General features: G+C 50.5%; 1 protein-coding gene across 2 annotated transcripts in view; it reads right to left on the minus strand.

Annotated features, from left to right (window-relative positions):
• Nucleotides 1–27941, minus strand: part of INSRR (insulin receptor related receptor) — a 66149-nt gene that overhangs the window by 19382 nt on the left and 18826 nt on the right. For both annotated transcript variants that reach the window (XM_077318608.1, XM_077318526.1), the window contains exons 3-11: nt 21798–22110; nt 19892–20034; nt 16126–16270; nt 12686–12900; nt 12253–12379; nt 11566–11804; nt 4170–4337; nt 3850–4033; nt 1401–1442 (exon numbers count right to left, since the gene is read on the minus strand). In XM_077318608.1, coding sequence (XP_077174723.1) covers nt 1401–1442; nt 3850–4033; nt 4170–4337; nt 11566–11804; nt 12253–12379; nt 12686–12900; nt 16126–16270; nt 19892–20034; nt 21798–22110 — 1576 coding nt within the window. The remainder of the gene's footprint in view (nt 1–1400; nt 1443–3849; nt 4034–4169; nt 4338–11565; nt 11805–12252; nt 12380–12685; nt 12901–16125; nt 16271–19891; nt 20035–21797; nt 22111–27941) is intronic.

Here is a 27941-nt window from a genome sequence, read left to right on the forward strand (position 1 = left end):
ATTTTTACATGAATTTCAACCCATGGGTTCTGGTCCAACTCTCTTGGGTAACAGAAAACAACTCTATCCCATCCTCTACATGGCAGCCTTTTAAATCCTTGAAGATGGTTGTCAGATCCCCTCTCAGTCGTCTCCTCTCTAGGCTAAACATTCCAAGCTCCCGAAACCCCTCACCATCTTTGTATCCCCTCTCTGGACACACTCCAGTTTCTCTAAATCTGTCTTCAGTTGTGATGCCCGAAACTGACCACAGTACTCCAAGTGAGCTCTAACCAGAGCAGAGTAAAGTGGTAACATTACCTTGTGTGATCTGGGCACTTTTTAAAATATAGCCCCAAATCCCATTTGTCTTTTGACCTACTGAGTCATACTGCTGACTCATGTTCATGTGTCTGGTCTACTAAGTCTCCCAAATCCTTTTCATACGTACTACTGCCAAGACAAGTCCCACCCATCCTATAGTGATGCATTTGAATTTCCTACCTAAATGAAGAACTTTACATTTATCACTGTTGAAATTCATTTTATTCCTTTTAGTCCAATTTTCTAGCCTGTCAAAATCAACTTGTATTCTGATTGTCTTCTGCTACCCCTCTCAGTTCAGAATCACCTGAAAATTTAATAAGGACCCTCTCTATTCCTTTATCCAAATCATTGATGAATATGTTGAACAACAGAGGGCCCAGGACAGATCACTGAGGCCCTCCATTCGTCACTCCTCTCCAAGAAGACGATGAACCATTTACAAGCACCCTTTGGGTGCCATCTGTAAATCAGTTCTTAATCCACCTAACAGTAATAGAATTAGTACTGCATTTTAACAACTTGTCAATAAGAATATCATGGGGAGCCTTATCCAAAGCCTTACTAAAATCAAGGTTAACTATGTTCACAGCATTCCCATGATCTAGCAAGATAGTAGTTTTCTAAAATAAAGAGATATGGTTAGTCTGACATGACTTGTTCTTGTGAAACCCATGCTGAGTCTTAGAAATCACATCTCTCTGTTCCAGCTGCTCAAGGACTGAGTTTTTGATGATTTGTTCCAAAATTTTGCCAGCTATAAATATCAAGCTGATAGGTTGGTAGTTACCCAGATCCTACTCTTTCCCCTTCTTGAAGATGGGGACTACTTTTGCCCGTCTCCAATCTCCTGGCACTTCACCTGTTCTTCAAGAATTGTCAAAAATAATGGACAGAGGCTCAGCAGTTATATGTCTTCCTGACCACTGCTCTCAGCCCATCCATCTGGTTCCTCAGAAGCCCTTTTCACCCCACTTCTCCTGGAGAGACTGCAGAACGGAGGACAGAACAGGGCTGGGGCCGGGGGTTGAGGAATGTTGCAGAAAGCCAGCTCTTCCCTTCCCCTCATCTGCAGCAGACCACAAAAAACCACTTACCTGTAATAGGTCTTATTCACAGAGGTTACTTTCCAGGGAGGCCTGGGGAAAAAAAAACATAAGAACTTCAGCAGATCTGGGTCTGACCAGCAAGGGTCCAACTAGTCCAGCCTCCTGCCTCACACAGGGGCCAGCCAGTTCCTCTGGATTCCCCTGATTCTGCCTCCTAGCACTGCTATTCGTTCAAATCCTCTGAACGTGGAGGTTCAGAGGCTCGAATCCTCTGAACGTGGAGGTTCCCCACAGTCACCATGGCTAGGAGCCCCCGTTTGACCTGTCCTCCACGAATCTGCCTAATCCCCTTTTAAGACTGTTTATTCCTCTGGCCAACACGGCATCCTCTGGCTGTGAATCCCACGTTTTCATCATTCTCTGTGGAATGTGGCTTTTCCGTTTGCCTGTTCTGAACTTCCTGCCCATCAGTTTCATTGGATGCCCTCGAGTTTTTTTGGGAGGGGGGGGGGGGAAGAAACAGTCTCTTTGTCCACTCTCTTCACCCCACACATATTTTTATAAACCTGTATCATATCCCCCAGTAGTCCTCTCTTTTCTAAATAGGGTAGTTCCCGACACTTCAGCCTTTCCTCCTAGGAAAGGGGCTCCAACCCCCTCAAGATCTTGCCTGCATTGACCTTTACTTTTTCCAGCTCTTTGGAATCTTTTGACCATAACTTTACAGAGTTTTCCAAATGGGGCCGCACCACAGATCTGTCTTGGGCCATAGTGATATCGGCTGTTTTATTCTCAGTCCCTAACACAGAGTTTGCCTTTCTCTCCATGGCTGCAGCTTTCTGGGCTGACCCTCTGATGGAGTTCTCTACCATGGCCCCAAGATCTTTCCCCATCGTTCCCCCAAGCCTACCCAGGAAAGGTGGGAGTTTTGGTCCCAGTATAAATCAGTCAACAGATAACCGGCATCAAACTTTGTTTGCTTCGCCTCCCAGACTGTGGAGTGGACAGTTGAAGCTCAGCCTCTCCCTGGGCAAAGCCAGGCCTCTTCGCCTGACCCTCCACAGTGCTGGAGAGGGTTGGTGGGGCCCACAACACTCCCCAGAATACCAAATTGCCAGCTTGGTGTAGTGGTTAGGTGTGTGGACTTCTAATCTGGCGAGCCGGGTTCGATTCTGCACTTCCCCACATGCAGCCAGCTGGGTGACCTTGGGCTCGCCACGGCACTGATAAAGCTGTTCTAACCGAGCAGTGATATCAGGGCTCTCTCAGCCTCACCCGCCTCACAGGGTGTCTGTTGTGGGGAGAGGGAAGGGAAGGCGACTGGAAGCCGCTTTGAGCCCCCTTCGGGTAGAGAAAAGAACATTCTTCAAATGTTGTCATTTTGGCCTGGAGCCAAAAGATGTCTTGTTCAGTAAAGTGGCTGCCCGGTGGCCACCAGGCCTCTGCTAACAAACCTCCAAAGGAGGAGAGCCCCCCACCTCCTGAGGAAGCCGGTGCCACTGAGGAACCCCTCTAATGGTCAGGAAGTCCTTCCTAATGTTTATCCAAGCATTCCTATGGTTTATCCGAAAGCTCCTTTGATTTGATTTCAATCTGTTGGTTCTGGCCCAACCTTCTGGGGTGACAGAACCATTCTGCCTCATCTTTGTCGCCTCGAGCCGCCTCGAGCCTTCGGGGGGAGGCGGGGTATAAATATAAATATAATAATAATAATAATAATAATAATCTTCTACACAGCATCCCTTCAGATACTTGAAGATGGCTTTCAATTGTCTCCCCAGCTCCTCCAGCCTGTCCTTACTGGACCTGGCCTCCAGACTGCTCACAGCATCCCTGTTGCCCTCCTCTGGACATGTCCCCGTTGTCAACACTCCTCTTAAACTGTGGCTAAAATTGAACACAAGCGAGGCATGACCAGAGCAGAACAAAGTAACACTACAGCTTTGCATGACCTGGACACCCTGCTTCTATTGACACAGCACCCCCACCCACCCAAAAGACAGCAAACACATCCCCTTCAGCTTTGGCAGGTATCCGAATTCTCTTTGACTGGCCAGTCTTCCATGTCCCCCCCTGGGGAAGGAGAAGGGCTGGCAGACCTGGCCAAAGTAGCCTCATGAACCCCTCACCCCGTCAGGAAGGCTCCCTGGCTGGTGTGGCTCCCTACTGGGGGTGGGCTTGGCTGGAAGTTGGCAATGGGCTCTGCCGCCCTCTCAGAAGTCAGGGAGGAACTGGATTGCTTGTCGTGCTGAGCAGAAGGGGGTCCACATGCCTCCCTTCTGGGGGGGGGTCAATCACCCAGAAAAGGGCTGCTAGGAACAGTCTCGTGGGGGTGGGGGCAAGTATTGGGGTGGCATGAGAGGGGCTTGGGGCTTTGTCAGTCATGGGCTGGGGCTCCCCTAAAGAGATCCTGCCCAGAGGAGAGGCAGAACTTGTGATGCAGAGGACCAGCTCCCTTCCTCCCTGTGGCTCTTTCCCCTGCCCCGAGCCTCCTCACCTGGGCATGATGATGGAGCTGTGTAAGAAGTTCTCGAACCTCTTCTGGAAAGACTCTGGCTCCAGGGGGGCTTGTCCCACAGGTCTGTGGCAGGAGCAGCAGAGCTCTTCCTCGGACCCCTTGAGACCCTCGCTGTCATCTGTGTCAAAGCGGGTGTCTGCACTGCTGGTCGGCAACCGGAGGCCTATGATGGGGAGGGGGAGAGGAAGACTGAGCCAGCTGCAGCTGTGGGCTGGGGAGGGATCCCCAATGTCTGAATCACCTATGACCCAGGGAGGAAGAGGGCCCCCACACCCCCAGAGGAGCCCCACCTGACTCACCCTTGTGGCAATAATCGTTGAGGTAGAGCTCGGCATCTTCTGCCAGCTGCTGCCACAAAACCAAGTAGTAGGTCAGGTTGCCATTGGGATGCGTGGGGGGCTTCCATCGCACAATGAGGTGAGAAGAAGAGTTGGACATGGAGATGACGTCCCGTGGCACCATCGGGGCTGGCGAGCCACGGAGAGGAAAGGAGAGAGAGACAGAGAGAGCCAAGATCAGGAGGAGAGGTACAGTCACACTCCCTCTCCGCCTCAAGGCCTCCTGCCCCCAAGTATCTTCCCTCCACAAAGCACCTTGCCCAGGTGATAATCTCTCCCCACCCCCACCCCCACCCCTGGAAGAACAGCCATCAGAAGAAGAGTTGGTTCTTAGATGCTGCTTTTCTCTTCCCGAAGGAGTCTCAAAGCGGCTTCCATTTGCCTTCCCTTCCTCTCCCCACAACAGACACCCTGTGAGGGAGGGGAGGCTGAGAGAGCCCTGAGATTACTGAAGAAGAAGAAGAAGAAGAAGAAGAAGAAGAAGAAGAAGAAGAAGAAGAAGAAGAAGAAGAAGAAGAAGAAGAAGAGTTGGTTCTTATATGCCGCTTTTCTCTACCCGAAGGAGTCTCAAAGCGGCTTCCATTTGCCTTCCCTTTCCTCTCCCCACAACAGACACCCTGTGAGGGAGGGGAGGCTGAGAGAGCCCTGAGATTACTGAAGAAGAAGAAGAGTTGGTTCTTCTATGCTGCTTTTCTCTACCCGAAGGAGTCTCAAAGCGGCTTACATTTGCCTTCCCTTTCCTCTCCCCACAACAGACCCCCTGTGAGGGAGGGGAGGCTGAGAGAGCCCAGAGATTACTGAAGAAGAAGAAGGTTCTTATATGCCACTTTTCTCTACCCGAAGGAGTCTCAAAGCGGCTTACATTTGCCTTCCCTTTCCTCTCCCCACAACAGACACCCTGTGAGGTAGGTGAGGCTGAGAAAGCCCTGATATTAGTGAAGAAGAAGAGTTGATTCTTCTATGCTGCTTTTCTCTACCCGAAGGAATCTAAAAGCGGCTTCATAGAATCATAGAATCATGGAGTTGGAAGGGGCCATACAGGCCATCTAGTCCAACCCCCTGCTCAACGCAGGATCAGCCCAAAACATCCTAAAGCATTCCAATCGACTTCTTTCCTCTCCCAACAACAGACATTACTGCTCAGTCAGAACAGCTTAGAATCAAAGAATCATAGAGTTTGATCATCTAGTCCAGCCCCCTGCACTATGCAGGACACTCACAACCCTCTCGCTCCCCCACTGTCACCTGCCACCCCCTTGAACCTTCACAGAATCAGCCTCTCTATCAGATGCCTATCCAGCCTCTGTTAAAAAATTTAAACAAGCTTTATCAGTGCTGTGTTGAGCCCAGCAGCTGGAACAGAGAGCTGTGATTTCTAAGACTCAGCATGGGATTTGCAAGAACAAATCATGTCAGACCAACATCTCTTTTTCTGAGAAAGTATCTACCTTGCTGGATCAGGGGAATGCTGTAGACATAGTTTATCTGGATTTCAGTAAGGCTCTTGATACGGTTGATAAGGTTCCACATGATATTCTTTCCCCTCAGTTCTCCTTCAGAACAGGTAAGGCAGACACGACAGTGACACGCACCACAAGTAGCCTTTTATCTAAGTTCTTTTATTGTTTTAAACCAGTGGTCCCCAACCTTTTTATCACTGGGGACCGGTCAACACTTGACAATTTTACTGAGGCCCGGGGTGGGGGTAGTCTTTTGCCGAGGGACATCGCTGCCGCCCGAGCCCCTGCTCCACTTGCTATCCCGCCGGCGCCCCTGACCTCCCACCACCCACAGGGGGGACGCTGCCATGGCGGCCGCTGGAGAGCACCAAAGGTGAGCCAGCGGTAGAGTGGCAGGGCAGCCCCCGAGGCAGCAGCCGGGGAGGAGGACGAGGAGGAGCGGCGGCCCGGTACTGACTGATCTATGGACTGGTACCGGTCCCCGGACCGGGGATTGGGGACCACTGTTTTAAACAATGCACTCAGCTTTTAAATCAAGTAGTCTCGCACATTGTGATAAGCTGCAGCAAATTAATGATGCCAACTATTGGCAGCTACACCTGCTTGTATCTCCTGACATTGAACTTCCACAGCTTCTTACATAAGAACAGATAAAACAGTAACTGGGACTAAATTCAGCCAAATTTACTTGGCAATTCAAGAGAGAACAGCCATAGGTTTGGATGTGTAAGAAAGGGAAGTGGGGAAAACACCAGTTGTGATGTGGTTTAAAAAACAAGAAAAAGAGACCGAGTCTGAGGATCATTTTCTCCCTGCCTCTTAACAATCAAAGATGAGAGACAATGGAAACTGCTTTGGATATTGCTAGGGGAGATGTTGACTTAAATGTGAAGAACTCGGACCCCCCCTTCAGATGGACCAGGCCCGACTACTAGCGTCCTACCTGCCCTACCCCGAACACCTGGCCACTGTGATCCATGCAACAGTCACCTGCAGAATAGATTTATATATAACTCTACACGGGCCTACCCTTGTCCTTGATCCGGAAACTTCAGCTAGTGCAAAACACAGCTGCTAGTGTCCTTACTGGCACACCTTGGAGGGCCCACATCCAGCCTGTGCTGAGGCAGCTGCATTGGTTGCCAATTGCTGTCCGGATCCAGTTCAAAGTTTTGGTTCTAACCTTTAAGGCTTTATACGGGTTGGGACCCACATACCTGAGGGACCGCCTGTCACCCTATGCCCCCCGCAGGGCCTTGTGCTCTGCGGGTGAAAATCTGCTGGTTGTTGCCGGCCCTAGGGAAGCACACCTGGCCTCGACCAGGGCCAGGGCCTTTTCGGTCCTGGCCCCGACCTGGTGGAACGAGCTCCCGGGAGAGCTGCGGGCCCTGCAGGATCTTTCAACATTCCACAGGTCTATGGTTGAGGCCGGGGCTGGTAAGATAGATCTACGCCCCTCCTGGGATCTGGGATCTGAAGTGAACATCATTGTGACCTCCTTCTCCACCCGCTACTAGTGTGTGTGTGTGTGGGGGGGGGGGTCGGATTTTACTGATTTTCTGCCATGTTGGTAATGTTTTATGTCTTTTAATGAGGTTTAATGGGAATTTTCCCCCTTCAAGGATCGCTGCCTTGTTGTGGCAAGGGGGCTTGCGTAGTTCAGTGAAGCTATGAGCTATGCCATGCAGGGCCACCCAAGACGGACAGGTCATAGCTGAGAGCTCTGACAAAAGGTGATCCACTGGAGAAGGAAATGGCAAACCACTCCAGTATCTTTGCCATGAAAACTCTATGGACAGTTCCAATAGGCATAACGATATGACGCTGGAAGATGAGCCCCTCAGGTCGGAAGGTGTCCAATATGCTACTGGGGATGAGCAGACGGCTAGTACGAGTAGCGCCAGAATGAATGAAGCGGCTGGGCCAAAGCCGAAAGGACGCTCAGTTGTGGAAGTAACTGGTGGCGAAAAGACAGTCCGATGCTGTAAAGATTTTTATTCCATAGGAACCTGGAACGTCAGATCCATGAATCAAGGCAAGCTGGACGTGGTTAAACAAGAAATGACAAGACTGAACATCGACATTTTAGGAATCAGTGAACTAAAATGGACAGGAATGGGTGAATTTAATTCAGATGACCATCAGGTATACTACTGTGGACAAGAATCTCGCAGAAGAAATGGAGTAGCCTTCATAATCAATAAGAGAGTAGGAAAAGCAGTCTTGGGATACAATCCCCAAAATGACAGAATGATCTCAGTTCGAATCCAAGGCAAACCATTCAACATCACAGTGATCCAGGTCTACGCCCCAACCACTGCTGCTGAAGAGGATGAAGTTGATCAGTTCTATGAAGCCCTACAACAACTTCTAGAAGCAACGCCCAAAAATGATGTGCTTATCATCATGGGGGATTGGAATGCTAAAGTAGGAAGCCAAAAGATAACCGGGATAACAGGCAAGTTTGGCCTTGGAGTACAAAATGAAGCAGGGCACAGGCTGGTAGAATTTTGTCAAGAGAATACAATGGTCATAGCAAACACTCTTTTCCAGCAACCCAAGAGACGACTCTACACATGGACATCACCAGACGGTCAACACAGAAATCAGATTGACTATGTGCTCTGCAGCCAAAGATGGAAAAGTTCTATCCAGTCAATAAAAACAAGACCAGGAGCTGATTGTGGTTCAGATCATGAGCTTCTTGTTGCAAAATTTAGGCTTAAATTGAAGAAAGTAGGGAAAAGCACTAAGCCACTCAGGTATGAACTAAATCATATCCCCGACGAATACACAGTGGAGGTGACAAATAGATTTAAGGAATTAGATCTGATAGACAGAGTGCCTGAAGAACTATGGATGGAGGTTCGCAACATTGTACAAGAGGTAGCAACTAAAACCATCCCAAAGAAAAAGAAATGCAAGAAATCAAAATGGCTGTCTGAGGAAGCTTTACAAATAGCTAAGGAGAGAAGGGAAGTGAAAGGCAAGGGAGAAAGAGAAAGATACACCCAACTGAATGCAGAATTCCAGAGAAAAGCTAGAAGAGATAAGAATGCCTTCTTAAATGAACAGTGCAAACAAATAGAAGAAAACAATAGAATCGGGAGGACCAGAGATCTTTTCAAGAAAATTGGAGATATGAAGAGAACGTTTCATGCAAAGATGGATATGATAAGGGACCAAAATGGTAGGGACCTCACAGAAGCAGAAGAGATTAAACAAAGGTGGCAAAATTATACAGAAGAACTATACAAGAGCGAGCTTAACATCCCTGATGACCACAATGGGGTAGTTACTGACCTGGAGCCAGACATCCTGGAATGTGAAGTCAAATGGGCCTTAGGAAGTCTGAGTAACAATAAAGCTAGTGGTGGTGACAGCATTCCAGTTGAACTATTCAAAATCTTAAAGGACGATGCAGTAAAAGTGCTACACTCAATATGCCAGCAAATTTGGAAAACTCAACAATGGCCACAGGATTGGAAAAGGTCAGTTTACATTCCAATTCCAAAGAAGGGCAATGCCAAAGAATGTTCAAACTACCGCACCATTGCACTAATTTCTCATGCTAGCAAAGTTATGCTCAAAATCCTACAAGCTAGGCTCCAGCAATATGTGGACCGAGAACTTCCAGAAGTACAGGCAGGATTTCGAAGAGGCAGAGGAACTAGAGATCAAATTGCCAACATACGCTGGATCATGGAGAAAGCTAGGGAGTACCAGAAGAACGTCTACTTCTGCTTCATTGACTATGCTAAAGCCTTTGATTGTGTGGAACACAACAAATTGTGGCAAGTTCTTAAAGAGATGGGAATACCAGAGCATCTTATTTGTCTCTTGAGAAATTTATATGCAGGTCAAGAAGCAACAGTGAGAACTGAACATGGAATCACTGACTGGTTCAAAATTGAGAAAGGAGTTCGGCAAGGCTGTATACTGTCACCTTGCCTATTTAACTTGTATGCAGAGCACATCATGAGAAATGCGGGATTAGAGGAGTCACAAATTGGGATCAAGATTGCAGGGAGAAATATCAACAACCTCAGATATGCAGATGATACCACTCTAATGGCAGAAAGTGAAGAGGAACTAAAGAGCCTGTTGATGCGGGTGAAGGAGGAGAGTGCAAAAGTTGGCTTGAAACTCAACATCAAGAAAACAAAGATCATGGCATCCGGCCCTCTCAATTCCTGGCAAATAGAAGGGGAAGAAATGGAGATAGTGACAGATTTTATTTTCCTGGGCTCCAAGATCACTGCAGATGGGGACTGCAGCAAAGAAATTAAAAGACGCTTGCTCCTGGGGAGGAAAGCTATGGCAAATCTAGACAGCATCCTAAAAAGCAGAGACATCACCCTGCCAACAAAAGTGCGTTTAGTCAAGGCTATGGTCTTCCCAGTTGCAATGTATGGCTGCGAAAGTTGGACCATAAGGAAGGCCGAGCATCAAAGAATTGAGGCTTTTGAACTCTGGTGCTGGAGAAGACTCTTGCGAGTCCCTTGGACTGCAAGGCGAACAAACCGGTCAGTCCTAGAGGAGATCAACCCTGACTGCTCTTTAGAAGGCCAGATCCTGAAGATGAAACTCAAATATTTTGGCCACCTCATGAGAAGGAAGGACTCCCTGGAGAAGAGCCTAATGCTGGGAGCGATCGAGGGCAAAAGAAGAAGGGGACGACAGAGAATGAGGTGGCTGGATGGAGTCACTGAAGCAGTAGGTGCAAACTTAAATGGACTCCAGGGAATGGTAGAGGACAGGAAGGCCTGGAGGATCATTGTCCATGGGGTCGCGATTGGTCGGACACGACTTCGCACATAACAACAACAATGGGAATTTTAAGACACTTTAATCCACCACGAGCCGTAAAGGAGTGGCGGGAAATAAATCTAATAACAACAACAAAAACAACAACAATATCAGCAATAATCAGATATGCAGTTGATACCACTCTAATGGCAGAAAGTGAAGAGGAACTAAAGAGCCTGTTGATGTGGGTGAAGGAGGAGAGTGCAAAAGTTGGCTTGAAACTAGAGGAGATCAGCCCTGACTGCTCCTTAGAAGGCCAGATCCTGAAGATGAAACTCAAATACTTTGGCCACCTCATGAGAAGGAAGGACTCCCAAGAGAAGAGCCTAATGCTGGGAGCGATTGAGGGCAAAAGAAGAAGGGGACGACAGAGAATGAGGTGGCTGGATGGAGTCACTGAAGCAGTCGGTGTAAACTTAAATGGACTCTGGGGAATGGTAGAGGACAGGAAGGTCTGGAGGATCTTTGTCTATGGGGTCATGATGGATTGGACACGACTTCACACCTAACAACAACAACAATTCTTTTGTTATCTGTGCAGGTTTTGGAACTCCCCTGTGTCTATTTTTGCTGCAATGAAATAAATATTGAAAAGGCTTCCCTCTCAGTGGGATAATTGGGAGCATTGCACTGGGCTAAAGGATCCCGATGGCCATCAATGGCTGCCTCCTTTTCTGCCATTGAGGCACCTTCCCTGCCAGCTCCGAGGCTAGGACACGAGAGAAAGAGGGTGCCTCTCTTGGCCCGGAAGATTTAAAGGGTGGCTGCCCAGAGGGATTGTCTCTATTTCCTGGGTTGTCTCATGCAAGCCACCGCATGGTTTTCATCTGGGGGATCTAGGCGCATGCAGAAGCCACAAGCAGCTGGAGAGAAACGGTGATTGGGCGGAGGGCGGATTCAGAGGCAACCAATCTCCGTTTCCTGGGGGTGCCAGAGCCCCACTCTCCAGCTGCCCCATTGCTCCTAAGGCTTCTCCCTACAGGTGCTGGAGCCAGCAGGCCTCCTCTGTGGAATGGCAGCCTCTGTCACCTGCTTGGGGGGGGGGGCAGGGGCTACATGCCGTGCTGCTCAGCTGTGCTGTCCCCTACCTGCAGGCATGGTGCGTATGTAAACCACCTCGCTCTGGGCCCCATAGTTGCGCCCCTCCTCGGCGGTGGTGAGGGTGATCGCACGCACAAAGATGGCGTACTGGGTCCAGGGCTTCAGGTTCTGCAGCATGACGCCTGGCTCTTGGTCATTGTTCAGTGGGAGGTCCACGTCCACCACGTTCCAGCTGTTGGCCCCGCAGGCATCCTGGCCCACGTGTTCAGTCACGTTCTGGAAGGGCCTGGTGGGAAAGAGGAGCTCAGCTCTGGCCAGGTGGTCTTCCTCAGTAAGGGCTCAGTCTCGGGGTAATGCCAGCACTTCCAGGTTTGAACAGGAAGTGATGTCATGCATTGGTGCCAAGCCAAAATCCACCAGGCAGGCAAGCAGGCAGGCAGGCAGGCAGCTACAGGCGGCACCGCTCCCCCAGGCCCACCAGTTCCCTTGGAGGGTCAGACAGATGGGGCATGGGGCAAGGACCACCTCCTGGTCCTGAGAGGCAGAGCTCTGCTGCTTCTGTACACGGAGGCAGTGGGAAAATACTTTCAGTAGAAATAACATAAGCACTGTCTCGCCAAGGCGGCCCGGCACATGGGCTACGGATCATGCATCCCCTTGCTAAGTGCTACCCTGCCCAAAGCACAGAAGAAGGGGGCCTGCTCTGCTCCACTGAGGGGACTCCCAGGACTTACGATTCCTTGTAGTAGACGATGAAGCTCAGGAGATCTCGGTACTCTGGCGGCTGGTACCGCTCCCACTTGAGGACCATGCGGTCTGACTCGGTGCTGTTGGACACGAATCGCAGGGTCTGGGCTTTACCTGGAAGAGACGGAGGAGGAGGAGGGCGGAGTCAAAAGCAGCCATGGCTGCACAGGGATGGGTGCAGCAGCTGCAAAGACAAGGAGGCAGAAGAGCCAGTCCTGCCATGTTTAGGAGACAGGTCAAAGTGCAGTTCTTTCCCTGCAGGAACATTTTCACTGAGGGCCCGCCTTAGCAGCCCTGATTGGTAGACAGCTTGACTGCTGAGGTTTGATTAGCAGAGTGAGGCCAATCTGCAGCACTGCCCATCCCAAACCCCACAGCAAACATGCCTTCTCCACAAGCCCCACTGAACCAGGAACTCACACGATGCTCTGTCACCATTGGTCCGGGGATTGATCTCCGCTTTGTTCTGCCTGCCCTTGGTTCCCGTGATCTCTTCCATGCGATAGATCTCCGAGAGGCAAAGCTTTGGGTTGAAAGCAAAGTACATCTTGCCCACAGGGACCGAGAGGGTGTGATGCTGCCAGTCCCACAGCTGCTGCAGATTTGGGTTGTCCAGAATGTAGAGAGTATAATTTCTGAGGACAAAGCCAAGGGGGAAAGTGACCACAGCTATATGGAGAGGGGCAGGAGACAGCCTGGGGGCAGGGGAGGGTGGGTAACCCAGCAGAGAAAGCCCCCAAGGAAGCTGGAGGAAGACCATATCCTGCCACTACAGACAGAGACCCCAAGTGTCGGCTTTGCTTAAGACCTGCCTAGTCGTTCCGTCATTTTTTTTATTATTATTATTATTATTATTTAATTTCTAGACCGCCCTTCTCCCAATAGGTCTCAGGGCGGTTTACAACATAAATAGTTAAAACACAATAAAATCCCCATAAAAACCCCAATTAAAAGTTACATATAACATATCACATAACATATAGCGGCGGTGGTCACAATTCTGATCTTAGTTCAGCCTGGTGGAGAGAATAATGTTCAGAAGAGGGTGGCACCAATACAATAGATCTAACCATGATCTCGGTGTTAGAGATCTCAATATTGGAGGGGATCCTCTGATGGATTAGTGGGAGAGCTGCCCTGGCCTCAACCATATGCCTGGCGGAAGAGCTCCGTCTTACAGGCCCTGCGGAAAGCTGGTAGATCCTGCAGGGCCCTTAGCTCTTCTGGGAGCTCGTTCCACCAGGTTGGGGCCAGGACTGAAAAGGCCCTGGCCTGGGTCGAGGCCAGGCGCACATCCCGTGGGCCCGGGACAACCAGTAAATTCATACCCGCAGAGCGGAGTGCCCTGCGGGGGGCATAAGCAACCAAGCGGTCCCGCAGGTAGATGGGACCCAGACCGCGTATACCTTGAATCTGATTCGGAAACAGACTGGTAACCAGTGCAGATGACGAAGCACCGGCTGAATGTGGGCCCTCAAAGGTGTTCTAGTGAGGACCCTGGCAGCCACATTTTGGACCAGCTGTAACTTCCGAGTCAAAGACAAGGGAAGGCCCGCGTAGAGCGAGTTACAGAAGTCTAATCTGGAAGTGACCGTTGCATGGATCACTGTGGCCAGGTGTTCCGAGGACAGGTAGGGCGCTAGTAGCCGGGCTTGGCGAAGATGGAAAAATGCTGTCCGAGCTACATTGGTGACCTGAGCCTCCATAGAGAGGGAGGCATCAAATGTCACTCCCAAATTCCTGGCAACTGGTGCAGGTGTTAATTGCACCCCGTTCAGGCATGGGAGGCGCGCTTCCTGGTCCTGCCCTCTTCTGCCCAGCCACAGGACCTCCGTCTTGGAGGGGTTGAGTTTCAGGCGACTCTGCCTGAGCCATCCAGCTACCGCTTCCAAACAGCTGGCAAATGTATCCGGGGTGGAGTCCGGCCGGCCGTCCATTAGGAAGTAGAGCTGGGTGTCATCCGCATATTGGTGGCAACCCAGCCCATAGCCCCGGACCAGCTGGGCTAGAGGGCGCATATAGATGTTAAAAAGTGTGGGAGAGAGTATCGCCCCCTGCGGAACCCCACAAGGGAGCTCACAAGGGCTCGACAAACTCTCCCCCATCGCAACCCTCTGCGTCCGGTTCTGGAGGAAGGAGACCAGCCATTGAAGCGCAGTCCCCCTTATTCCAGCTCCGGCGAGGTGGTGTACCAATAACTCGTGGTCGACCACATCAAATGCGGCCGACAGGTCTAGAAGCACGAGAATGGCGGAGCCGCCCCGATCCAGCTCGCGCCGGATCCATGAGGGCGACCAGCACGGTCTCCACCCCGTGGCCAGGGCGGAAGCCAGACTGGTATGGGTCGAGGGCCGAAGTTTCATCCAAGAAACCTAGGAGTTGGTCCGCTGCGACCCGCTCTATCACCTTACCCAGAAACGCCAAATGCGAAACTGGGCGGTAACTGGCGGGGTTCCGCGGGTCCAATGATGGCTTTTTCAGTAAGGGTCATCCTATAAGTACCTCGCACTGCAGTACGAGGTATGAGTTTGGGACACACATCTATGTATGTTGATCCGCATCACTGCTTCCCAGCAACGCGTCCTTATCCAAATGCAGCTACAGAGTCTTGCAGGGGTACAGCACCCATAGGGTTGCTTTCATTGTTGCCCACCATCATTGTCTCTGGAGAAAGCTGGATCTAGGCAGGTCAACAATGCTGTTTTTACTAGATCTGATGGCAGGGTTCAATGATTATAGGCTTTTAGCCCGCTGCTTAGCCAATTCCGGGCACAACCTTTCAGTGGCTACAGTCCTTTCTCCATGGTTAGGGACAGAGAGTGAAGGGGGAAGATCTCTCAGCGGCAGGCCCTAGACTCTGGGTCCCACAGGGAGCAATACTCTCCCTACGCAATGTTATTCAACACCTACATGGGTCCCCTAGCCCAGCTGATGGATGTCCATCTTTCAGCACCCCGGACAATCTGGCCAGGGATCTGGAGTCCATGGTGGAATTTCACCAGCTGAGACAGAATCCAGCCAAGATGAAGGTCCTCTGGCCGGACTGCCATGCCAAGAGGCAGATGGTGACATTCCTAAATCTTCATGAGATCCAACTGACACCTGTGACCTGTTTATTATTACTATATATTTATTATTTATTTCAAGCAGCCAAGGGAAAACATAGGCACCAAAATGGCATCCCACGAAGCCAGGAGCTCACCTTTTGCCCAGGCATACCTGATCTGGTCAGATCTAGGAAGCTAAGCAAGGTTGGCCTTGATTACTGTTTGGATTTATTTATCTATTTATTTATTTATCTATTTATTTGTTTGTTTTTCAGTTTATTTCCCACCACTCCCTAAGCGGTTCGTGGTGGGTCACAATGTCTTAAAAACCCCATTAAATGGGAGACCTCGAAGGGAAGCGTCATGAGGAAGAGGCAGGCTATGGCAAGCCATCTCCAAATGTATCTCCCGGCTACGCTACACACATGCCATGGATGGATGGATGGATGGATGGATGGATGGATGGATGGATGGATGGATGGATGGATGGATGGATGGATGGATGGAGAAAGAGAGACACAGACACACAGACACACAGACAGACAGCTCATTCCATCTTGTTATGGGTTGCTCTAGAAACCCCTCCCACTCTATAGATTTTTCACCAGGGTAAGTGCAGACCACCCCAAGTCACAAGGTCATGCCATGGCAAATGGGGCTGCCAGGAGCAAGGCCAAGGAGGGCCTAACTGGAGGAGTCACGTATTTAAAACTAGACCTTCTGTCCTCCCCCGCCCCAGAGCCCCTGCACAAACACCCCCTCCTCCCCTTGCTCCTCTCAGCAGTGCCCCGTCAGCCCAGCCTTCCCACTCACCCGTCCACCATGGAGTCTCCCCGGATGAGCTTGAGGTTCTTGAAGAAGGACAGGGAGATGAGGGCAAAGGAGTGCTTGATCTTCAGGAAGCCCGTAATGGTCTCAATCAGGCCCAGGCTGCCCTGCAGTTCAGAGGCCAGGTTGTCTGCAAGAGGAAAGGGCAGCCCCTGAGCCCGGAGGAACAGGCAGCCTGCATCCCAAGGGCTGTTCTAGGCTGGCAAGAGGCTCGAGGCATGTCCAGGCTCACTGTGCACTTATGAGACCAGCCACTAGCTGCTGGCGGGGGGGGGGGGGGGAAGGGGGACACATGAAAGGGATACTCTTTGTCCCACCAAAGGGAGGCTGTTCCTCTGCTTGTCTAAAGGGGATGAGGGGTTATCCACAGTGACCTCAGGTCCCATGGCTCCCAGCAACACCTTTTCTGGAGGATGCCAAGTGGGTGGGCCTAGGTGGGGCTTTTTCTAAGCAGGACTTCTGAGGGAATCATAGAATCATACAGTTGGAAGGGACCTCCTGGGTCATCTAGTCCAACGCCCTGCACTATGCAGGACACTCACAGCCCTCTCACTCACTCATTCACTGTTACTTGACACCCCCTTGAGCCTTCACAGAATCAGACTCTCTGTCAGATGGCTATCCAACCTCAGTTTAAAAATTTCCAAAGATGGAGAACCCACCACCTCCCAAGGAAGCCTGTTCCACTGAGAAACCGCTCTGTCAGGAACTTCTTCCAGATGTTTAGATGGAATTTAGAATCAGAGAATCATAGAGTTGGAAGGGACCTCCTGGGTCATCTAGTCCAACCCCCTGCACTATGCAGGACACTCACAATCCTCTCGCTCATCCACTGTCACCTGCCACCCCCATGAGCCTTTACAGAATCAGCCTCTCCGTCAGATGGCTCTCCAGCCTCTGTTTAAAAATTTCCAAAGATGGAGAACCCACCACCTCCCAAGGAAGCCTGTTCCACTGAGAAACTGCTCTGACTGTCAGGAACTTCTTCTGGATGTTTAGACAGAATTTCCTTTGGATTAATTTCATCCAGTCGGTTCTGGTCCGTCACCCCGGGGCAAGAGAGAAAAACTCTGCTCCATCCTCTACATCAGTGGTCCCCAACCTTCTTATCACTGGGGACCAGTCAACGCTTGCCAATTTTACCGAGGCCCGGGGGGGGGTAGTCTTTTGCTGAGGGATATTGCCGCTGCCACTGCCTGAGCCCCTGCTGCACTTGCTTTCTCACTGGCGCCTGAATTCCTGCTGCTCTCTGGGGGGCACTGCCAGCAGCATCTGTGCAGTGCCGCACCGAGGGGGAGCCCCAGCCATGGCGGCCACTGGAGAGCACCAAAGGTGAGCCGGTGGCAGAGTGTCTGGGCAGCCCCCGAGGCAGCAGCCGGGGAGGAGGAGGAGGAGCCGCGGCCCGGTACCGACTGCTCCACGGACCAGGACCGGCCCCTGGACCGGGGGTTGGGGACCACTGCTCTACAGGGCACCCTTTTAAATACTTGAAGATTGTTATCAGATCCCCTCTCAGTTGTCTCCTCTCCAGGCTAAACAGACCAAGGTCCTCCAACCTGTCTTCATACGTCTTGGTCTCCAAACCCCTCACCATCTTTGTTGCCCTCCTCTGGACACGCTCCAGTGTCTACATCCCACTTCAACTGGGGTGCCCAGAACTGAACCCAGGACTCCAAGTGAGGCCGAACCAGAGCAGAGTAAAGCGGCACCATCACCTCCCGTGATCTGGACCTGATACTCCGTTTGAAAAATGCCATTTGCCTTTTTAGCCATTGAGTCACTGGATTATTTTTTCAACGTTGCATAGGCAGCAGCAGCTGCCCCCTTGACACATCTTCACTGTGTTACTGCGAGAAAATGTTTTTGAACAATATGTTCAGTTTAAAAGGCGACCTGAGAGCCAGTTTGGTGTAGTGGTTAGGAATGCGGACTTCTAATCTGGCATGCCAGGTTCGATTCTGCGCTCCCCCACATGCAACCAGCTGGGTGACCTTGGGCTCGCCACGGCACTAATAAAACTGTTCTGACCGAGCAGTGATATCAGCGCTCTCTCAGCCTCACCCGCCCCACAGGGTGTCTGTTGTGGGGAGAGGAATGGGAAGGCGAATGTAAGCCGCTTTGAGCCTCCTTCGGGTAGGGAAAAGCGGCATATAAGAACCAACTCTTCTTCTTCTTCTTCTTCTTCTTCTGTTAGCCAGAGGCTCTGCCTGGAATGCTGGAGGGCTCCCAGGAGAGTTAGGGCTGCCCTCTCAGCCTGACCTTCTGTGTCTGGCTCTGCTTGGGTGCCGCATCCCTCACACTGCGCCAAAGAGGCCTGCAGGCTAAAAGACGCTCTGAGAGTGGGCCATCCAGCGGCAGGGCGCCCATCAGCTGTGAGCCGAAGCAGAGAATAGCACCTGCACATCGAAGGGAAAGGAAGAGGCAAGCTGCTTAGTGTGGCCTAGCAACTTAAGAGGGCCAAGCTCAGCTGAGTCTGTATGGCAGAAAGGAAGAGGCTTAAGGGCCATTTTACTGCTGGCTATGACTCATTTTGGGTAAAGAAAGAAAGAAAGAAGAAGAGTTGGTTCTTAGATGCCGCTTTTCTCTGCCCGGAGGAGTCTCAAAGCAGCTTACAGTCACCTTCCCTTTCCTCTCCCCACAACAGACACCCTGTGAGGGAGGGGAGGCTGAGAGAGCCCTGAGATTACTGAAGAAGAAGAAGAAGAAGAGTTGGTCCTTATATGCCACTTTTCTCTACCCGAAGGAGGCTCAAAGCGGCTTACAGTCGCCTTCCCTTTCCTCTCCCCACAACAGACACCCTGTGAGGGAGGTGGGGCTGAGAGAGCCCCAAGATTACTGAAGAAGAGTTGGTCTTTATATGCCTTTTTTCTCTACCAGAGGGTCTCAAAGTGGCTTACAAATGCCTTCCCTTTCCTCTCCCCACAACAGACACCCTCTGAGGGAGGGGAGGCTGAGAGAGCCCTGAGATTACTGAAGAAGAAGAAGAAGAGTTGGTTCTTATATGCCGCTTTTCTCTCCCTGAAGGAGGCTCAAAGCAGCTTACAGTCGCCTTCCCTCTCCTCCACAACAGACACCCTGTGAGGTGAGTGAGCCTGAGAGAGCCCTGAGATTACTGAAGAAGAAGAAGAGTTGGTTCTTAGATGCTGCTTTTCTCTACCCGAAGGAGGCTCAAAGTGGCTTACAGTCACCTTCTCTTTCCTCTCCCCACTACAGACACCCTGTGAGGTGAGTGAGCCTGAGAGAGCCCTGAGATGACTGAAGAAGAAGAGTTGGTTCTTATATGCCGCTTTTCTCTACCCGAAGGAGGCTCAAAGTGGCTTACAGTCGCCTTCCCTTTCCTCTCCCCACAACAGACATCCTGTGAGGTGGGTGAGGCTGGGAGAGCCCTGAGATGACTGAAGGAGAAGAAGAGTTGGTTCTTATATGCCGCTTTTCTCTCCCTGAAGGAGTCTCAAAGGGGCTTACATTCACCTTCCCTTTCCTCTCCCCACAACAGACACCCTGAGAGAGCCCCTGATATTACTGCTCGGTCACAGCAGCTTTTTCACCCAGCTGGCGTTATGTGGGGGAGTGTGGAATTAAGCCCGGCTCACTAGATTAGAAGTCCACACTCCCGACCATTACATTGAGCAAAGGAAAGGCAGAGCGGCAAGCCAGCCAGCCAGCCCGCCTTTCCGACAGAGCACCTTCGACACCCAACGCTTCAGCTGAGAAGACCAGACGGGCTCCCACCTGCAGTCCAGGTACTCACCTCCCCGACGGATGTTAATGATCAGGTTGCCCTCAACCAGTGTGCAGCCGGAGAGGTCCTTGGCGGCCCTTGTGGAGTCCACGGTCTTGGTGCCCACTTTGCACTCCTTTGGACACAGGCCCTCGCACTTGTGGCAGAAGATGCTGAGGACAAGGGAGAGGGGGGGGGAGAGGCTGAGGAAGAGGCTGAGCAGAGCCGGCAGGGGGGGCTCTGGGGGGACTCATCGGCAGGAATGGTTCTCTCACTGTGTCACAAAATTATAGAATCACAGAGTTGGAAGGGGCCTCCGGGGTCATCTAGCCGAATGCAGGAAATTCACAAGCTCAGCCCCCTCTTTACCCCCTGTTACCATGTCACCTTCTGGTCCCTGCAATGGCCCTATCATGCCCCTCTTCTAAGAACCCTTTTTGTTGGGTTTAGCACTTCTTGCTAGCCCAAGCTTTAGCATTTCTACCCTTCCCTCCTCAGCAGGGCATCCTTGGCTCCAGAAGCCAGCCCAGACTCTCTGCGCTTTCCAAGCCAGCGGAAAGGAACACCAGGAGTTACACTCACTGCCCTGAGCGCACTCACTGGGTGGGAGGGATGAGAATCATCAGATAAATAAACAGTCTTCCTTTAATTTCTGAGCTGATCTCCAGCTCTTGGCAATGAGCCTGCTGTGGGTCGCAGGGGCTGCCTGTAGCCAGAGGCTGGGAGAGAGCTTGTGGAGGCCGGGGACTGGGGTCCCCCATTATCTTGATGGAGTCGAGTGGGGCCACACAGAAGACTGTCCAGGCCCTTTGCTCTGTGCAAAACCCAGCCGAGTGAGGCTGCCTGCTGGCACATTTGAGACACGACATCTTAAGTGAGGCCTAATGGTCATGGCCTGTTTTTACTGGGCACAATTCCCTTCCCTAGAGAGACCTCAGTGATCCTTGGGGTGAAATAAATGTCCACTTTGGAATCAAAAGGATGGTATTCATCCTCTGGGGTTCAACTAAAGGCACCATCACAAGGGGACAAGAGCAGACAGTGGCACCCTGTGGCCTCAGGGCCCATCAGTAATGGGCTGCCTGGAAGGTCCTTAAAAGAGAGGAAGAGGAGGAGATCTGCCCCAGCTAAGGAGGGGGCGAGTCTGAGGTGGTTCATCAGATGGCATCGGTAATCAGTTGTGCCACTCCTTTTTCACCCAGTCAGGCTTTTCTTAAGCCCCCCCCCCAAAAAAATCCCTACAGCAGCTATTGTGGAGTCACTCTAGCCTGCTGTGCCTCAACTTCTATCCTCAACTAGAAAGAGAATTAAAACCTTCTTGAAAGATTCAGGCTCAACCTGCAGGGTCTAAGACCAACTCCTAGCCACCGCCACCACCCACCCCTAGGGGTATATCCCTGAGGCTGCCCTTGGAAAGGCACCAAAGGGGGGGGAGAGTAACTCCACTGCTGCTAGCCTAAGGGCTGCCTAGGGTTGCCAACCTCCAGAGGGTGGCTGGAGATCTCCCGTTCTTCCAAACAACTGCCAGGCAATGGAGGCCAGTTCCCCTGGAGTAAATGGCTGCTTTGAAAGGTGGAGTCTGTGGCATTGTGCTCCAAGTCCCAGCCCCTAAGCCTCCGCCTCCCAAATCTCCAGGTGTTTCCCAGGCCCTTAGGGCTGCCCACATCCCAGCGTAGCTCATTTGGGGAAGGAGACAGAGATGCAACTTCACACGCTCACAAGGGGTTGGGGAGCTGCCTGACTCTTCCTCTTGGCTGGGTGACAAATTTACCTGACAAGCGACCACAACAGAGGTGCAAATGCACAAACTGGGGAGAAGGCAATGCACATGTGAGAGGCTGGGGCTTGTGTTTCCCAAGACCCAGACAAACATGCTCTTCCAAAAAAACCCACACACCTCCACCCCCCTACCGCACCTGGCAGGGCAGACTCCCACCTGCTCTCCTTCCGCTGGTAGCCAGAGGGACACTCCGAGAGGCACTGCTCCTGGTGGAGGACGAACTGCGAAGATTCCCGGGGGTTCTCTGACACCTTGCGCAGGCTGGCACAGTCCTCGGCCGTGACACAGCGCCACTGCCCATACTGGTAGGTGCGCTCTGGGCAGGAGCGCAGGCAGAGGCCGTTGAAGTAGAAGTGGCGGCAGGTCACACAGGCCTGGTTGTCTCGGGGGCGGCTGCAGCTCCCCAGACACTCCGGGTGGCAGCACTCGCCCAAGCTGGTGCAGGCAACGCCTCCTTGGCAGGGGCACACTGAAGAAGAGGGGGGCAAGGGTGAGGGGGCTGGCCTCCATGGAACCGATTCCTCCCAGCACCCACAGCTCTTGGGCCCCTCCGTGCTCCGGTCAAGATGAAGCACACACACACCTAGAGACGAGCAAGCACTGACTTGGGGGCATAAGAAGCAGGACCCGCCCCACTGACCTTGCCTCCCGCCGGAGACCTAGCAGACCTTCAAGCACAGTGACCTGACCTTCCAGGCTCTTGACTGCAGGAGCCTAGGAAGGCTCTGCCCCACTTGAGCTTTTCAGAACAAGCACAGACAAAGTTTCATTAAGGGGGAAACAGGCTAGATGACGGGTCCTCAACATGATGCCTGCAAGTTCCAGGGCACTCTGACTATGAAATCCCCCCCCCCCGATATCTAGCCTGTATCGTTGTACTTGTAGTTTAAACCCATTACTGCGTGTCCTTTCCTCTGCAGCCAACGGAAACAGCATCCTGCCCTCCTCCAAGTGACAACCTCTGTTGTGAGGAAGATAATGGAGCAGATATTAAAGGGAGCAATCTGCCAACATCTGGAGGACAATTTGGTGATCCAAGGAAGTCAGGATGGATTTGTCTCCAACAGGTCCTGTCAGACCAACCTGGTTTCCTTTTTTGACCAAGTAACAGGTTTGCTGGATCGGGGAAATTTAGTTGATGTTGTTTACTTGGATTTTAGTAAAGCTTTTGATAAGGTTCCGCATGATGTTCTGATGGATAAATTGAATCATAGAATCATAGAGTTGGAAGGGGCCATACAGGCCATCTAGTCCAACCCCCTGCTCAACAAAGGATCAGCCCTAAGCATCCTAAAGTATCCAAGAAAAGTGTGTATCAAACCTTTGCTTGAAGACTGCCAGTGAGGGGGAGCTCACCACCTCCTTAGGCAGCCTATTCCACTGCTAAACTACTCTGACTGTAAAAAAAATTTCTTGATATCTAGCCTATATCGTTGTAGTTTAAAGCCATTACTGCGTGTCCTTTCCTCTGCAGCCAATGGGAACAGCATCCTGCCCTCCTCCAAATGACAACCTTTCAAATACTTAAAGAGGGAGAAAAGGAAGTTGAGAGGGGTCATGATAGCCCTCTTCCAACTCTGATTCTATGTTTCTATGATTCATAGAATCATAGAATCATAGAGTTGGAAGGGGCCATACAGGCCATCTAGTCCAACCCCCTGCTCAACGCAGGATTAGCCCTAAGCATCCTAAACCATCCAAGTAAAGTGTGTATCCAACCTTTGCTTGAAGACTGCCAGTGAGGGAGAGCTCACCACCTCCTTAGGCAGCCTATTCCACTGCTGAACTACTCTGACTGTGAAAAACTTTTTCCTGATATCTAGCCTATATCGTTGTACTTGAAGTTTAAACCCATTACTGCGTGTCCTCTCCTCTGCAGCCAGCAGAAACAGCATCCTGCCCTCCTCCAAGGGACAACCTTTCAAATACTTAAAGAGGGAGAAAAGGAGGTTGAGAGGGGACATGATAGCCCTCTTCCAACTCTGATTCTATGTTTCTATGATTCATAGAATCATAGAATCATAGAATCATAGAGTTGGAAGGGGCCATACAGGCTCAACGCAGGGTTAGCCCTAAGCATCCTAAAGCATCCAAGAAAAGTGTGTATCCAACCTTTGCTTGAAGACTGACAGTGATTCAAATTTCCCAACATACGCTGGACCATGGAGAAAGCTAGGAAGTACCAGAAGAACATCTACTTCTGCTTCATTTACTATGCTAAAGTCTTTGATTGTGTGGAGCACAAGAAATTATGGCAAATTCTTAAAGAGATGAGAATTCCAGAGCATCTTATTTGTCTCTTGAGAAATCTATATGCAGGTCAAGAAGCAACAATGAGAACTGAACATGGAATCACTGATTGGTTCAAAATTGAGAAAGGAGTTCGGCAAGGCTGTATACTGTCGCCTTGCCTATTTAACTTGTATGCGGAGCACATCATGATAAAGGCGGGGTTAGATGAGTCACAAATTGGGATCAAGATTGCAGAGAGAAAAATCAACAACCTCAGATATGCAGATGATACCACTCTAATGGCAGAAAGTGAAGAGGAACTAAAGAGCATGTTGATGCGGGTAAAGGAGGAGAGTGCAAAAGTTGGCTTGAAACTCAACATCAAGAAAACAAAGATCATGGCACCTGGACCTCTCAATTCCTGGCAAATAGATGGGGAAGAAATGGAGGTAGTGACAGATTCTATTTTCCTGGGCTCCAAGATCACTGCACATGGGGACTGCAGCAAAGAAACTAAAAGGCGCTTGCTCCTGGGGAGGAAAGCTATGGCAAATCTAGACAGCATCCTAAAAAGCAGAGACATCACCCTGCCAACAAAAGTGCATTTAGTCAAGTCTATGGTATTCCCAGTTGCAATGTATGGCTGCGAAAGTTGGACCATAAGGAAGGCCGAGGGTCAAAGAATTGAGGCTTTTGAACTCTGGTGCTGGAGAAGACTCTTGCAAGTCCCTTGGACTGCAAGGCGAACAAACTGGTCAGTCCTAGAGGAGATCAGCCCTGCCTGTTCCTTAGAAGGCCAGATCCTGAAGATGAAACTCAAATACTTTGGCCACCTCATGAGAAGGAAGGACTCCCTGGAGAAGATCCTAATGCTGGGAGTGATTGAGGGCAAAAGAAGAGGGGGGTGACAGAGAATGAGGTGGCTGGATGGAGTCACTGAAGCAGTAGGTGCAAACTTAAATGGACTCTGGGGAATGGTAGAGGACAGGAAGGCCTGGAGGATCATTGTTCATGGGGTCGCGATGGGTTGAACACGACTTCGCACCTAACAACAACAACAGGGGCATCACATCAAAATCACAAGATGTCATAGTCCCATTGTATCCAGCCCTGGTCAGACCACACCAGGAGTACTGTGTGCAGTTCTGGAGGCCTCACTTTAAGAAGGATGTAGATAAAATTGAAAGGGTACAGAGGAGAGCAACGAGGATGATCTGGGGCCAAGGGACCAAGCCCTATGAAGATAGGTTGTGGGACTTGGGAATGTTCAGCCTGGAGAAAAGGAGGTTGAGAGGGGACATGATAGCCCTCTTTAAGTATTTGAAAGGTTGTCACTTGGAGGAGGGCAGGATGCTGTTCCCGTTGGCTGCAGAGGAAAGGAACGACATTAATGAGTTTAAACTACAAGTACAATGATATAGGCTAGATATCGGAGGAAAAAATTTCACAGTCAGTTCAGCAGTGGAATAGGCTGCCTAAGGAGGTGGTGAGCTCCCCCTCACTGGCAGTCTTCAAGCAAAGGTTGGCTACACACTTTTCTTGGATGCTTTAGGATGTTTTGGGCTGATCCTGCGTAGAGCAGGGGGTTGGACTAGATGGCCTGTATGGCCCCTTCCAACTCTATGATTCTATGATTCTATGATTCTATTCTAACCTTTCAAAGAGGGCTATCATGTCCCCTCTCAACCTCCTTTTCTCCAGGCTGAACATTCCCAAGTCATTCAACCTATCTTCATAGGGCTTGGCCCCACTGGAGACAAGAATACAGATGAAATTTTTTTTGAAAATTTAAATCCTTACAGAGACCATTTTCTATGTCTCTTTTCCCCTTGGAGTCAAAGAAATTTGTACAGATTTTGAAATATATTCAATAAATACATATTAAACCTAAACCTATTTAGTTTTTATTCAGCATAAAATGCAATAAACTAATAATAATAAATATAATGCACTATTTATTACTTGGTTCGTCTATAAAAGCACACTTTTCTACTTGCAAAAAGGAAATTACATACAACATCTGAGAGACAAAAAACTGCAAACAACCATGTCCTTTGCTGCCTTAGCGTAGATATCTCAGCTTTTCCTGAGATGTAGGAAAAAATTGAAATTAGAGAAAGACAGGAAAATATATTATATAGACAGAAGCAAGCATACCTTTACAGCCACAGATTTAAGAAGAAAGCCGTAAGACCTCCATTGCAGCTGTCCAGAGACCCACTGAGTCCAACTTCCTGTCTCCCACCCCCAGCTAGTCCGTTTCCCCAGAGGGCCAAACAGACAGGCTGCAAAGACCAAGCCCTCCAGCCCGCGTGGCAGGGCCAAGGAAGCCAAGCGTGCATCCCAAGCCAGTCCAGCAGAGAAGCAGACAGAGCTGGGAGCATCCAGCTTTTTCTGTCACGTGGGTGTAAAGTGCCTTCAAGTCACAGGTGACCTATTAACAAGGCAAGAGATGTTCAGGGATTGCTTGCCATTGCCTCCTAACTGTGGTATCCCATCCAAATATTGAGCAAGGTCAACTCCACTTTGCTTCCAATACTGGCAGGGATGCGGCTCTTACACTCATAGAATCTCAAGTAGGCAGCCGGCTCCTCTGAAGTGCCAGAACACTGTCTGAGCACGCTGGTTTTATTGTGCTCCTTCAGGCCAACACGGATACCCATTTGAGTACACCTTAGTTGGGCTTGAAGGTGCCATTGAACACAGACTAAGCTGTAACATTTCCTTTGTATTCTTTCTCATGTTTTAGCCACCACAGAAGTTCTGGCCATGAGCCCGTATAATAAAAGTCTACTACATAAACAAACAGTTCTTCCAGTCAGTGCAAGCGGTCCTGGTAGATTTCCCAGAATGCCTGGACTGCTCCAAGGTGTAAAGTAAAGACAGAGAAGATCACAGCAGTAGTCACAGCAGGTTGCTGTGCAGGAGTGAGAAAAGCCCCCCCCCCTCCATGCACACCTGTTAGATCGTGGGCCACCCTGCCCAGTGTGCCAGTGACAGAGGGCAGAGGACCAGCCCAGGAAGCAAGGCTAGGGGGACACACGTGCGATAAGGATCACAATGTTTGCAGTGTATATTCCTTTCACGGGCCTCCTCCTGTTTACAGCAAATGAGCCCAGGTGAATGTCTCAGTCATTTATGAGCCTGAAAGACAGGCACAAATGATACAGCTATGGGGAGGAGGGTGGGTTCAGTCCCCCTCCCTCCTCAAAGAATCATACAAAAGAAATCCAGTTCTTCCCCCTGATGACTGTGTGTGTGTGTGTGTGTGTGTGTGTGTGTGCGCTGATTATGGAATAGGCTGCCTAAGAAGGTGGTGAGCTCCCCCTCACTGGCAGTCTTCAAGCAAAGGTTGGATACACACTTTTCTTGGATGCTTTAGGATGCGTAGGGCTGATCCTGCGTTGATTATTATTATTATTATTATTATTATTATTATTATTATTATTATTATTATTATTATTATTATTATTATTATTATTACTATTACTATTACTATTACTATTATTATTATTGTATTTATACCCCGCCTCCCCCCGAAGGCTTACATAACCCCGTCCCCTAAAACCATAAAATAACAATAAGATCCAATAAATTTACAATAGTGGCAACAACGATGGCTTAATCTTACTCATTTGGTCTCCGCATCCTCAACTACAGGAGAGGGGTGACACTCTCTACCGCCAGTTTGTGTGGGGGGGGACTGATCTTTCCACCCGGCCTAAGTTATAAGCCTGGCGGAAGAGCTCCGTCTTACAGGCCCTGCGGAATGCTGGTAATTCCCGCAGGGCCCTCAGCTCTTCCGGGAGCTCATTCCACCAGGTTGGGGCCAGGACCGAGAAGGCCCTGGCCATGGTCGAGGCCAGACGGGCTTCCTTGGGGCTGGGAACGACCAATAGGTAAAGCCCTGCGGGGGATATAAGGTGAAAGGCGGTCCCTCATATATGCTGGGCCTAAACCACGGATGGCCTTGAAGGTCAAAACCAAAACCTTGAACCTGATCCGGAAGGCAACCGGTAACCAGTGCAGCTGCCTCAGAACTGGCTGGATGTGAGCCCTCCACGGTGT

Source organism: Paroedura picta, chromosome 1 (genome assembly GCF_049243985.1).
Source record: "Paroedura picta isolate Pp20150507F chromosome 1, Ppicta_v3.0, whole genome shotgun sequence".
In the NCBI taxonomy this organism is placed as follows: Eukaryota; Metazoa; Chordata; class Lepidosauria; order Squamata; family Gekkonidae; genus Paroedura; species Paroedura picta.